Genomic DNA, 12,835 nt, shown 5'->3' on the forward strand with positions numbered 1-12,835 from the left:
CAGATTCGGTACAATAATCGAACCCGACTCGGATTCGTCACTACCCAAATCCGAGTCGAATTCAGTACAATAATCGAACCGCAGTCGGATTCGTCACTACCCGAATCCAAGTCGGATCCGGGTAGTGACGAATGCAAGGGCGCGGCGAGCTTGCTATCATCACCCTTCCGCTCTAGGGGTGGCAATCGGGTTGGGTTAAGCGGGTTCAGGTCGGGTCAGCTTTATCCTAACACGAACACGACCCGATTAATAAATAGGTTGCATTTATTAGACATGGACACGACCCGATTATTAAACGGGTAACACGACACGACCTGTTTAACCCGTTTAATAAACGGGTTGTGTTAACACGACACGGTAAAATAACCCATCTAACCCGTTTAATAAACGGATCGTGTTATCACGACACGATAACACAACCCGTCTAACTCGATTACCCTATATAAAATTTAAATTTTATTCTATAAAAGTAATGCGTTTAATAAACAAATTAACCTACTTTCATCATCAAACTCATTCAAACATAAAAATTATAGTTCTATTAATTTTAGCTAGATCTCGAGCACAAAGAAGAGCAGCCGCCGCTTCGGGAGGAGCGCCGACGATAGCCACCGGGAGGAGTTGCTAGATTTGAAGTCGACAGGGAGAAGGGAACAGAACTCCCAAATATGTGATTAACAAGGCGGAGGTGGCAAACGGAGGCGGTAGATGGAGGCGGAGGCGGTAGACGGAGGTAGAGGCAACAGATGGAGGTGGAGGCAAAGGAAGAGGCAGCAGACGGAGGCAACAGACGGAGGCGGCAGAGATGGGGGGCGAAGGCGAAGGCGGCAGACGGAGGCTAAGGCTGAGGCGGTAGACAGAGGCGAAGGCGGCAGATGGAGACGAAGGCGGAGGCAGCAGATGGAGGCGGCAGAGATGGGGGCGGAGGCGGAGGCGAGCGAATTTTCCCCCCTTTTTGTTGAGGCGACTAGAGAGGAGTGAAGAGTGAAGAGGTGGTGTTAGGGTAGATGTAATTAGATCTAGGGTTTTAGTTTATATATATATTAAATGGGTTAAACGGGTTAGCGGGTTGACCCGACTTGATCTGATCCGACCTGTATGCTTAAACGGATCAGTAGTATAAACCCGAACACAACCCAGATGGAGGCGACAAATGGAGGCTAAGGCCGAGGCAGTAAATGGAGGCGAAGGTGGCAGACAGAGACGAAGATGAAGGCAGCAGACGGAGGCGAAGGCGAAGGCGGCGGAGATGGGGGCAAAAGCGGAGGCGGCAGAGACATGGGCGAAGGCGGCAGAGACGAGAGGGGAGGCGGAGGTAGCAGAGACAGGGGCGAAGGTGGAGACGGCAGAGACGAGGGCTAATGCGGAGGTGGCAAACGGAGGCTAAGGTGGAGGCGAGCGAATTTTTTTCCCACTTTTCGTTGAGGCGACTTGAGAGGAGTAAAGAGTGAAGAGGTGGTGTTAGGGTAGATGTAATTAGATCTAGGGTTTTAGTTTAGATATATATTAAATGGGTTAAACGGGTTAGCAGGTTAACCCGACTTGATCCGATCAGACCCGTATGCTTAAACGGGTCAGTAGTATAAACCCGAACACGACCCGATTATTAAACGAGTTAGACGGGTTGACCTGTTTACGACTCGAACCCGATTATACTAAACCCAAACCCGATTAAGAGTCGAGTTATCGTGCCGGGTTATCGGGTCGGGTCAAATTTTGCCACCCCTATTCCGCTCACGCATTGCCAAATGCCGAAGGTAGAATGAGTAAAGATGGGAGAGAGAAGAGAGTAAGATAGAAGACAGGAGAGAGAAGAGGGTAAGATATTTACTATTCTAATTTTTTAAAAATTAATAATGTTGTAATATATTAATTATAGATATAGTTGGCCATTACTTGTTTTCTGTCATTGTTGTTATTGTTTCACTTTGCCCCAAAATTTAGGGGTGACATTATAACTTAAAAAAATTGAGGAGGTCTCTGTGAAAACCGAATATAGTTTAGTGGGTGTCAACACAATTAACCATAATAATAATAATAATAATAATAATAATACTAATTATAATAATAATAATAATAATACAGGAAATAATAAAAGAAATAATAATAATAAAGGAAATAATAAAAGAAATAATAATAACTAAGAAAACAAAAAAAGAAAAATAAAATAAATAACAAATAAGAAATAATAATAATAATAATAATTAACGCACGTTGTTTGAGTCGGATTCGTCACTACCCGAATCCGAGTCGGATTCGGTACAATAATCGAACCCGACTCGGATTCGGTACAATAATCGAACCCGACTCGGATTCGTCACTACCCGAATCCCAGTCGGATCCGGGTCTTAAACCCTATAAATAAACTTCAGAAATGGGGCGAGAGAGAGAGCCAGAGACAGAGAGAGAGCTAGAGACAGAGAGAGAGCTAGAGATAGAGAGAGATCAGCAATGGAGATGGAAAAATGCCCGGTTGTCGTCCGATCTGTTTGGGTGGGGAACGCGGAATACGAGTTCAGTCTAATCCGCTCCATCGTCCGCGAGTTCCCGTTCGCCTCCATGGACACCGAATTCCCCGGCGTTATCTACGTCTCCGACGGCTACCACCCTTCCCAGCTGACCCCGGAAGAGCGGTACACCCTCATCAAGGCCAACGTCGACGAACTCCAACTCCTCCAAGTGGGCATCACCCTGACCGACGCCGAGGGCCGCCTCCCTGACCTCGGCACCGGCGGAGCCAAGCGATACGTGTGGGAAATCAACATCGGGGGATTCGATCTCCGGTACCATCCCCACAACCCGGAGTCGATCGAGCTGTTGCGATGCCAAGGCATTGATTTTGAGCTGCTGCGGTGCTGCGGGATAAACTCGGCATATCTCGGCCAGTTGTTGATGAGGTCGGGGCTGCTCTGCAACACCTCTGTCAAATGGGTGACCTTCCACAGCGCCTACGATTTCGCCTATCTCATCAAGATTTTGATCGGAGGGAACGGGGGCTATCTCCCCAACGACATGGGAGGTTTCATGAACCACCTCGACTTCTTCTTCGGAGCGGAGAACGTGTACGACATGAAGCATATGATGAGGCACTGCGACGGATTGTACGGCGGACTCGAGAAGATGGCGAGCTTATTGGACGTCCGACGGGCGGCGGGGTTGTCTCACCAGGCAGGTTCAGACGCCCTCCTCACCGCTCAGGTGTTCAGGAAGCTGAGGGAGATGTATTTTACCGATGGAGGTGTTGATGCACACGCTGGTGTCATCTTTGGTTTACAAGCCAATTAGTTTGTTAAGGAGTCCATTCAAACGTCTAAATAACTATTATACATAACTCATACTACCTACCATCTTACATCAATTCTTTTTTGTCACTTTATTTGTTACAACTCTTTGTTGTTGATGAAAGATAATAAATAATCAATCTCTTGATAAATTCTTTGAATTTGTGTTCTGAAATGTTCTACTGTTCCATTTAAGCCCAGGTATTCCAAATTTAAACAAGCTACCATCCAACATCTCCACCACCAACTCTTGGAAATTAATCTTTTCTACTCCCACAGTCCAGACATCTTTGACAATAAAGTTATGCTATGTAAGAGTTAACTTCTTGGGTGTGTGTTTGTTAGTCTTCCATCTGATGGTAAATATCTACATTAGATTGCAGATTCCTGTCCTAGTATCTTAAACTCTGATTATACTCTTATTCTGTTAGTTAGTCTATTATTGTCTCATGATTATGTCTTCAATTACTATGTACATTAAAATTAAGCACGGGTCAACTTTGCATGTGCAACTAAATATAATTTATACTAAAGATTATAAAGGTTAAGATGATATAATTAAGAAAAATTTATATAAACATAATTATGATTTACACCCTATATTTTCACTATTTATAAATTGAGTCTTCTAATTTAGTAAATATGTGCAGAAAACACCATGGGTTAAATTTGAACTAACAACGTCAAAATATTTCGTTTAGTATAGATATTTTATTTTTAAAATAACTAAAATGCCCTTAGTATGATTTGGTTGAGGATATTTTTGTAATTTTTTAATTTAGCTAATTTAACTCAGAAATTTAACAGTAAGGTATTTTTTACATATATTTTCTAAATCAAAAACTCGATTTGTAAATAGTTAAAATATAGGGTATAAACTATAATTTTATTAAAAAGCATGGTGTTATATGCAAAAAAATTTATAATTAAATAAGAGGAAATCTTTTGTCCTGTTCCTATGTTATTTACTTATTAGATATCTCATCCTTGAATCACTCGTTTTATCTCCACATCAATCAGAATTTTGTCCATTCTCCATATCAACTTAGGATTTGTCCTACTAGCTAAACTCTTATGTCAGATTAGCTTTAGGATAAGCTTGCTTCATAACCTTGTCTTTATAGAGGAACAGAGGGAACCTAACAAGAGACAGTGAGTCATAATAAATGGATATCATGCTCCCCTTGGATTCTTTTGCCTTGTTTTATCAACAAATAGGAAGTACCTGGTACAAAGAGATACACCCATGAGACTATTTTATTGCTCCTTTCCTCTAAATTAGCCTCACATCAACCACATACATACTTATTTAATTACATCATCAACTAGAGCAATGCCTTGGAATTACCACTAAAGCACTGCTATAGAACTCGTGCACATACACACATATCTCGAGGCACGTTGGGTCACTCCATGATTTAAATTATCAAACCATTAGATGCCCTGGTGACCCTTAGTATGTTTCTGATCAATTTCTCTAAGAATTTATGCATTGCAATCCTTAAAAGTTAAAATACAAAATTGGTGGAGAGCCTGAACAGGATGTTGTATTATAATAAAAGTATATAGACTTTATAATATAATATATTATAATATAAACAGAGCAAATTAAATATTTTAAAAAAATCAAATGGTGTATATTGATCCCCACCATACTCTTTGCCCCCTCCCACGCTTTCTCTCCTTCCCTTAGCTTTAAAACCACCCCAACAAATCCCAACTTAATCCCATTCTCCATTAACACCACATCTCATACTTTCTCCTCTCTCTTTCTCTCTCTCTCTCTCTCTCTCTCTCTAGAGTTGCTCCATGGGCAAGAAGGGCTTCACCTCTCTCTTGTTCAAGATAAGAGACATACCAAGGAGGAGGAGGAGGAGGAATAGTAGTAGTAGTACATCATCTTACTACTACTGCTACCCACCTCCGCCATCATCATGGCCATGGCCATCATGCAAGAATCCGAAGACCGACTCCTTCCGAGCCAAGTCGGAAGCCGACAGCATCTACAAGACGGCGAACTCGGTGTACGACGCGTCGACCGAGTCGTGGCTCACCAACTCAGCCGAGCCAGCCGGCAGCAGTTCCTCCTCGGCCGAGTCGGTACACGACGTGGCGGTGGTGAGCGGGGTGCGGTCGGAGCGGCTCTTCTTCGAGCCCGGGAGGACGAGCTCGATCCTGGACGAGGCGAGGAAGGCGAGCGAGTTGGTGTTCAAGGAGAGCGTAGCGTTGACAATGGAGTCGAGCGACCCATACCGCGACTTCCGCATGGCCATGGAGGAGATGGTGTTGGCCCATGGGCTCAAGGACTGGGATTGCCTTGAAGAGCTATTAGCGTGGTATCTAAGGGTCAACGGGAAGAAGAACCATGAGTATATACTTGGAGCTTTTGTAGATTTGCTTATGGCTTTTGCTAATTCTTCTTCTTCTTCTTCTTCTTCTTCTTCTCCTTCTTCATGCTCTACTATCACATTTGAGGAGATAAATGAAGAGGTGGAGGAAGGAAGTGGGTCATCTTTGATCAGTTCTTGCTAGTTTTTGCATTTGAAACTTAACCATCAGAGTAGCTACAATGCTGGTGCATCGTGTATATTGTAACTTGAGACAAGTACATTGTAACTTTTGGCATGCTTCTATCCATATGAGTAAATGTATGGGTTTTTGCCATTACCTATAAGGAGGCAAATATTGTCCCACAAGGAGAGAATAATTTTGCACGCCAGTCGAATAGTTCACCTAATATGAGACAAAGCGTCATGTCGTACCAACTCATGCTCGATCACCATAGAAAATTATAGGTTCGAATTGCACCTAAAACATTATATATATATATATATAGTTTAAACTCGTCCTTACTACTATGTAATATTACAAGAGTACTAATTATTCGTGTGCTAATATTTTCTTTTCAGTTACTTATTTGTTAATAATTGTGACTTAGTTTGAACTGCAGGAGATTAAGTGTTTTTAAAAAGAATATATATGAGATAATTTCTTCGGTGGAATACGAGTCATGTCAAGCAAACGACATTGGATGCTACGTGCCAGCCATTGGATTCGATCACTATTTACGTAATTCGCACTATAACATTCAGATAAGAGGGATGCCAAACCTAAGGCTATAGCTCTATTGACTTTATTTCTCTTTATTTGTTGTTCTCTTCTTATAGAAATATTTATATATATTGATAATTACGAACTCTGATATGAAGGCAACTAATAGAACTTTTGAGTCAATGCTTAAAGAACTTCTAATAGCTGGGCAAGTAGCTGGAATTAATGTACACTTCCTTGCATATCCTTCAACTATTTAAATGTTACATTTAGAAATTATGTTGCCGAACGTGAGAGGGAGTATTATTTAGCAATTATGTTGACTTTGATTCAATTAAAAGAAAATTTTATTTTAAATAAAAAAAAGACGACATTTTGCTCTTTGACTTTCCAGGTGATCCGGAAAGCCCATCTCGGCCCTTTTTTTTAAAAAAAAGAGAATTTTAGTCCCATATCGGCTAATGAGATTAAAGACTCGGCTTTATAATGCATCGACCCTCAACTCTAAGTACGACCTTACTTGAACAGGATCTGTTCTATAGGCTCGTACCACTGTATCCTTCAGTGCAAAGGAGACAGGCAACAAAGTCTGGTGGATGAATTATGACCTCAGAACCAGAGCGTGATTAACGGCTACGGTCTATCGGGATTAACGCTGTAGAGGATCGTTCTCAGCTTTGGTTCTGTCCTGGTTGGGGTGGCTCTGAGGTTGTCTGACAGACTACAATAATTTTTTTTTCCCCTGGTAGATTGATTGCGGGATGCGCGTTAGGTGTTCGATATATTGCTGGGCAAAAACATTATACATAGCTTTGGTTCTGTCCTGGTTGGGGTGGCTCTGAGGTTGTCTGACAGACTACAATTAAATTTTTTTTTTTCCCCTGATAGATTGATTGCGGGATGCGCGTTAGTGATTAAGAATAGTGATTAAAGACAACTAACAAAATTCTGACTTGAGGCTTAAAGAACTTCCAGTAGCTGGGCATATCCTTTAACCAAACCTTTTCCCTCCCAAGCGTTTTGCACTAAATTTGTGATGATTTAAAAATTCTGACTTGAGGCTTAAAGAACTTCCAGTAGCTGGGCATATCCTTTAACTAGACCTTTTCCCTCCCAAGCGTTTTGCACTAAATTTGTGATATATTTTAGTCCCATATCGTCTAGTGATGATAAAAGACTCGGCTTTATAAGGCTTCGACGCTCACATCTTAGCACGACCTTACTTGAACAGGATCTGTTCTATAGGCTCGTACCACTGTATCCTTTAGTGCAAAGGAGACAGGCAACCAAGTCTGGTGGATGAATCATGACCTCAGAACTAGAGCGTGATTAACGGCTACGATCCTTCGGGATGAAATGCTGTAGAGGATCGTTCTCAGCTGGCTTCGGCCACCTGGGATGGTTCTGAGGTTGTCTGACAGACTCTCTCTCCCCCAATATATTTTCTCCTTTTGGATCCCCAATTCCCAAATGTTTATTTTATTTTTGCTAATCGAGTTTATCAATGGATCACCCATTTTCTCTTCTAGAACAGAAACAAACAATGGTCAGAAAATTTATGACCAGTTATTCTGTTTCTAGACGGTGGTTGTTTAAACACATGTCAGTAACACAGCAGAGGAATGGAGAAGATTAATTACATTCAAGAGCATGATATCAAACCCAAAACACATATTGCCATCATCATCAGCAGAGGAATACGAACACCCAAAAGACTGACCAGCTATTCATATTCAACCCAATTGACATGATCTTTCAACTACCAATTTTTGGATTATTAAGCAAACTTAACCTTGTAGTGCTTTCAAGATTTTTATGGTACAAAATATACTAGAATATTTTGAATGAAAGCTACCAGGGGTCTTCCCTTTTGGTGGATATAACAACCTCTCTCTAATTGCCCAATTATTATCCCATCAAACATAACTACTTCATCTATCAAACCTTTCTTTTTTTTTTTTTAATAAATCCAAATCCATCTGCCTTTTTCCTCTACCCTTCTCCTATCCCTCTCTCATCTCCCCCTCCTCCCCCCCCCACCCCAACAATTAAGCCAGGTCAACTCAAGCCATGGTCCATGGCTAGGACTCGGTCCAATTCGGAACGCCGCCAAAATTGAGAAGTCGAAAATACCCTCATGGCATCCTCCCCTCCCACATCATCCATGTCGTGGATGCCATGGTCATTTGACCAAACGTCTTGGGCCTAAACAATTTCCCTGGAAGTTGATCCCGGAAAGCAACTGTCGAGCCCCCGAGCTTCCGTTTAAGAGAAGCAAGAGAGGAGTGAGAGGCTAATTAGAGACTAAGTCCCATCGCCTTTCGCCAGGAGAAACAAGTAAGCAAAATTATATCTTTCTTTCAATCAGCGAGAGAGAGAGAGAAAGAGAGAGAGAGAGAAGCCTTCTCGCGTTTGCGTCTCAAGATGTTGGGGGAATTCCTCACCAAAGTTCTTGTGTACGTTGTTTTCATTTCTTCTTCTTTCTCTTTTGCTCTTTGTCCTTCAAAACTAATATATTTTTTTTCTTTTCCTTTCCTTTTGCAGGTTGTTGTTTGGATTTGTTATTCCGGCGTTCGAGTGCTTCAAGATCGTCGAGCAGAGGCCTGGCCGAATCGATCAGCTCCGGTTCTGGTGCCAATACTGGTTAGTATTATTAACCCAAATCATTTCCTCTCTGAGAGAAATTAAGGGAAAAGGTTTCATTTTTGACTTAGTTAAATCAGTTCTTGTGTTGGTCTGGTGATGATGCTGGATCGTTGAGGTCATGCTATGGATAATGGAGTTTAGGAATTCGGCTTGATGACTAGTTTTTTGGATTAAATTTTTCTTTAGGGAGGAATTGGATAGGATGTGCTTTCATGATACAGTGAAATGGCTCTTCTTTTATTGCTCTGGTCTTTTAAAATACCAATTCAATCAAGAGGTTTGATTGGGTATCTTAAAAAAAAATTAATTAACAAGGTTGGATCTACTATAGAATGGAATGGAGATTAGTCATTGCAGTCAAAATAATAGAAGCTTGTCAAATTTTTATTCTGACCAGTTCTTCTAAATTTTTATTTTGACCATAATAGATCATTCCTAAATTTATCAGTATTTTTATAAGTTCAGCGTCTTCTTCTTATATAAACATTACATGATCAACGTTTTTAGTGTTACAATAAAAAAAATAAAAAATAAAAGCCTTTTGATATTAAGTCTATGGATGATTTATTTTGGTAAAAAAATTAAGACAGGGCACCAACCTTTAGTTTTAGTGTATCAGTTTCTTACTATGGATCATATTAAAAGGAAGAAAGGCTTTAGTATTGCCTGCATCTGTTTGTGGTTTTCTTTATTACTTTCTTTCTCTTGTTTAATCCAACAGAGTGTTTGAATGAAGAAAACTAAGTATACCAAGATGAAGTGGTTAGCACACTAATAATTTAGGGGAAATTAATTAATACTAAGAGGACTTAGTCTAATGGGACAAACAAAAGCATAAGAAGTTTTCCTGGAAGACTTTGGACATTAGTAGCTGCTAATGTGTCAGCTGGCTGATTTCCATAGAAAAGGACAAGTAAATACTCAAATTTGATCTGTACTAGTATGCTAGGATGTTTTATGATTACTTAGACATGATTTCAATAATCCCTATTAAGGGTTTTATTTGTACTTAGACATGATTTCAATCTATTAATGGTTTTATTTGTTTAGAGGCATAATATATATGTACCATAGTTTTAGTTTTAGGTCAACTACTTGTCTAAAAGAAAATTTTAATATTGCAGGATCATAGTTGCAATTGTGACAGCTTTAGGAGACAACTTTGCCTCATGGTAAGAACTAATTGTTGATAATTACTTCCTTAATTAACTACTTGTCATAATGACTATATATAAATATTTTACTTCCATGAAAGGTTGCCAATGTATGGAGAATTGAAGCTAGCCTTCTTTGTCTACTTATGGTATCCAAAGACAAAGGTAATTAATGGATAGAACTTTGTAAATAATGAACAATTATACCAAAATTTATGTGATGCTGATATGGTTAATCTCATGTATATTATTCCACAGGGATCTGATCTCATCTATGACACCTTCCTGAAACCACTAGTGATGCAATATGAACCGGATATTGAGCAAAGGTTATGGAACTTGAGGGCTAGAGCAGGGCAACTTATAGTGTTCTACATCAGGAATTTTACTGATAAAGGAACAGAGTTGTTTCTTGAAACCCTCAACTACGTCGTCTCCCGGAAACCTAAAGCATCGAGCTCAGAGGTAACTTCTAGTTTACGGTTTTTCTTTTTTTAATCTCTGTCACGCCAGTGTTGTGTTCACTATATCCGTAAGCAATAAAGATCGGCGATCTTAGATTGATGTCTTCAATAGTTGATGCAAATGGGATAGTTGAGCTAGTAGCTTAGTTTTGCATTAACATAAGATATTGTTATGTTTTTGCGTCTATTTTAGATTATATAAATAATGAGTCCTTTAAACTTTGTGCTATTATACTTAAACTCTTGTATTTCCTCTTAATCTGATCAAAATATTTTCTTAATCTCGCAGGAGAACAAACTGCCAGGATTGCAGCCTATCATCCAACAGTTGCTGCCAGATGAGCCCAACTTTGTGGAGCTTAGAGGCGACGATCCACGTGTCAATCAGCGGCGGACCCACCACAGGCGTTAAGAGGATTAAAATTACCTGCTAAAAGAAAAGGAAAAAATATATAGAATTTAGTGTAAATATTTAGAAGAGAGAGAGAATTAAATTATGAAAGGTGGAGATTTGTTTTTTTAATTTTTAATTTTTAATTTGTTGAGCATCTATTGTTGTCCATCAATAATTATGTGTGGTTTATGAATACAGAATGGAAAGGGTAAAAATAGGAATGACTTCTATCTAGTATGTTTATCTATTCTTGCAATTTAGAGTGGTAGTGATATGCAAAAGAAAAGGGCTAATTTGTAAATCACCACCTATATAATATTGCAACAGTTGCAGAAAACCACATCTTTCGTATATTTATTTATCAAGATGTCAGAAAAAAGAAGAGTATTTTTTGTTTTTTGTTTTTTGGTGATAAGTTTGAAATTCAGGTGATACAAAAATATATTAAGTCTCCATCCATAACCACATCTTTACGTTGATATTCTAAACTATAAAAAATGAATCATTGTTAAAAAAAAAAATTTAATTAAATAACTAATTTACCGATATTGTTCCTCTCCTTTTGTTTTCTTTTAAAATAAAGTAAAATGATACATGGAAGCTCTAAATTGATTAAAAGACACTTATACGTTGTTATAAATTTCTAACGAAATTAAAAAAAAAAAATCTAATAGAATGAGCATTTTTTTAAAGGTTTAAGAGATAGAAGAATGTTCTTTAGAATAGTCTAGTTGGCGCTCATCCAATGGTGCTACTTGTCTCTTGTTCCTCCCTTCGAAATCCTCGTAAAAAAATGGCCCAAGACGAAGCCCAAACTACGATTCTGGCCCAATATTAATTAGAGCTGACTCAAAGATCCTATCTTTCTCTCGTCCTATCACTTGTCCAAGCTCTCGTACTACCGTGTTCTGCGCGATGGCCACCGCAGCTCTCCTCTTCTCCACCCTCCCACCACTCACCAAACACCGCCCTCTCCTCCAACCCAGACGAGAGACCCAACTCCAAAACCTCAGGAATCGCGTCAAAATTCGCGCTTTGCAAGAAACGGAGGAGGAGTCCAAGGCCACCTCCACGGCCGAGGAGGTCACGGAGAAGTATGGGCTCGAGCTTGGTCTTTGGAAGGTAATGGCTAAGGAGCTTTTAGTTAGACCAGAGATATTTGGAATCAAGGGTTTTGAGATGGGTTTTGGGTTTTGGTGTTGCGTAGATTTTTAGCTCCAAGGAGGGAGGAGACGAGGAAGGGAAGGAGAAGTCTAAAACGGATCAGGCAAAGGAATTGTTGGCCAAGTATGGTGGGGCTTATCTGGCCACTTCAATTACCCTCTCTTTGATCTCTTTTACACTTTGCTACCTCCTCATAAGTGCTGGAATTGATGTCCAATCACTACTCGTCAAGGTATACAAATTTTTATTTTTATCTTTTACAGATGCAATTCTCTTCTATGTAGTTTAGATTAGAATTGTAGCAATGTCTTATGTTTCCTTGTGGCAGATTGGAATTGCAACAGATGAGACTGGAGGAAAGGTGGGAACATTTGCCTTGGCCTATGCTGCACACAAGGCTGCGTCTCCAATTAGGTTTCCTCCCACAGTGGCCCTCACTCCAATTGTAGCCAGTTGGATAGGGAAGAAGGGAACTAAGGAGGAAAATTGAGCACAAACAAATACTCTACTTCAATCCTTTCTGCTGCTCTTCTTGTCTGCTTTCTCTTCTATATGACTGTATGTAAACTTGAGAGATTATGGTGAGAGTTAAAAAAACTGAGCAAGTGAGCACTTGTAGAATAGCTTTGTATGCCGACAAGATAAATATAATTCACTGTTTCTTTAATGAGTTGACTCTGC

General features: G+C 39.9%; 3 protein-coding genes and 2 non-coding genes across 5 annotated transcripts; all 5 read left to right on the forward strand.

Annotated features, from left to right (window-relative positions):
• Positions 1-2,328: 2,328 nt before the first annotated feature.
• Positions 2,329-3,442, forward strand: LOC140795307 (probable CCR4-associated factor 1 homolog 11). The gene has a single exon (XM_073147804.1). The coding sequence runs from the start codon at positions 2,452-2,454 to the stop codon at positions 3,283-3,285; it is 834 nt and encodes a 277-aa protein (XP_073003905.1). The 5' UTR covers positions 2,329-2,451; the 3' UTR covers positions 3,286-3,442.
• Positions 3,443-6,842: 3,400 nt separating this feature from the next.
• On the forward strand, positions 6,843-7,055 carry LOC140795841 (small nucleolar RNA U3). The gene has a single exon (XR_012110373.1). It is a non-coding gene; the product is annotated as a small nucleolar RNA U3 (small nucleolar RNA).
• Positions 7,056-7,545: 490 nt separating this feature from the next.
• Positions 7,546-7,756, forward strand: LOC140795840 (small nucleolar RNA U3). Its single transcript, XR_012110372.1, has one exon. It is a non-coding gene; the product is annotated as a small nucleolar RNA U3 (small nucleolar RNA).
• Positions 7,757-8,185: 429 nt separating this feature from the next.
• Positions 8,186-11,227, forward strand: LOC140795580 (putative HVA22-like protein g). The gene is made up of 6 exons (XM_073148252.1): positions 8,186-8,788; positions 8,877-8,975; positions 10,103-10,150; positions 10,234-10,297; positions 10,391-10,597; positions 10,886-11,227. Exons 1-6 carry the CDS (start codon positions 8,757-8,759, stop codon positions 11,006-11,008), a joined length of 573 nt encoding a protein of 190 aa, XP_073004353.1. The 5' UTR covers positions 8,186-8,756; the 3' UTR covers positions 11,009-11,227.
• A 623-nt stretch (positions 11,228-11,850) lies between these two features.
• LOC140795722 (uncharacterized) lies at positions 11,851-12,821 on the forward strand. Its single transcript, XM_073148455.1, has 3 exons — positions 11,851-12,112; positions 12,198-12,386; positions 12,483-12,821. Exons 1-3 carry the CDS (start codon positions 11,906-11,908, stop codon positions 12,642-12,644), a joined length of 558 nt encoding a protein of 185 aa, XP_073004556.1. The 5' UTR covers positions 11,851-11,905; the 3' UTR covers positions 12,645-12,821.
• The last annotated feature ends 14 nt before the right edge of the window (positions 12,822-12,835 follow it).

Source organism: Typha latifolia, chromosome 9 (assembly GCF_019914945.1).
Source record: "Typha latifolia isolate L0001 chromosome 9, TyphaL0001v2, whole genome shotgun sequence".
Taxonomy (NCBI): Eukaryota; Viridiplantae; Streptophyta; class Magnoliopsida; order Poales; family Typhaceae; genus Typha; species Typha latifolia.

Coding starts and splice junctions, on each gene's coding strand:
- LOC140795307 (XM_073147804.1), top strand. CDS start 2,452: ATGGAGATGGAAAAATGCCCGGTTGTCGTCCGATCTGTTTGGGTGGGG.
- LOC140795722 (XM_073148455.1), top strand. CDS start 11,906: ATGGCCACCGCAGCTCTCCTCTTCTCCACCCTCCCACCACTCACCAAA. Junction 12,113..12,197: donor TCGAGCTTGGTCTTTGGAAG/GTAATGGCTAAG, acceptor GGTGTTGCGTAG/ATTTTTAGCTCCAAGGAGGG. Junction 12,387..12,482: donor TCCAATCACTACTCGTCAAG/GTATACAAATTT, acceptor TCCTTGTGGCAG/ATTGGAATTGCAACAGATGA.
- LOC140795580 (XM_073148252.1), top strand. CDS start 8,757: ATGTTGGGGGAATTCCTCACCAAAGTTCTTGT. Junction 10,151..10,233: donor GGAGACAACTTTGCCTCATG/GTAAGAACTAAT, acceptor CTTCCATGAAAG/GTTGCCAATGTATGGAGAAT. Junction 10,298..10,390: donor TATGGTATCCAAAGACAAAG/GTAATTAATGGA, acceptor ATTATTCCACAG/GGATCTGATCTCATCTATGA.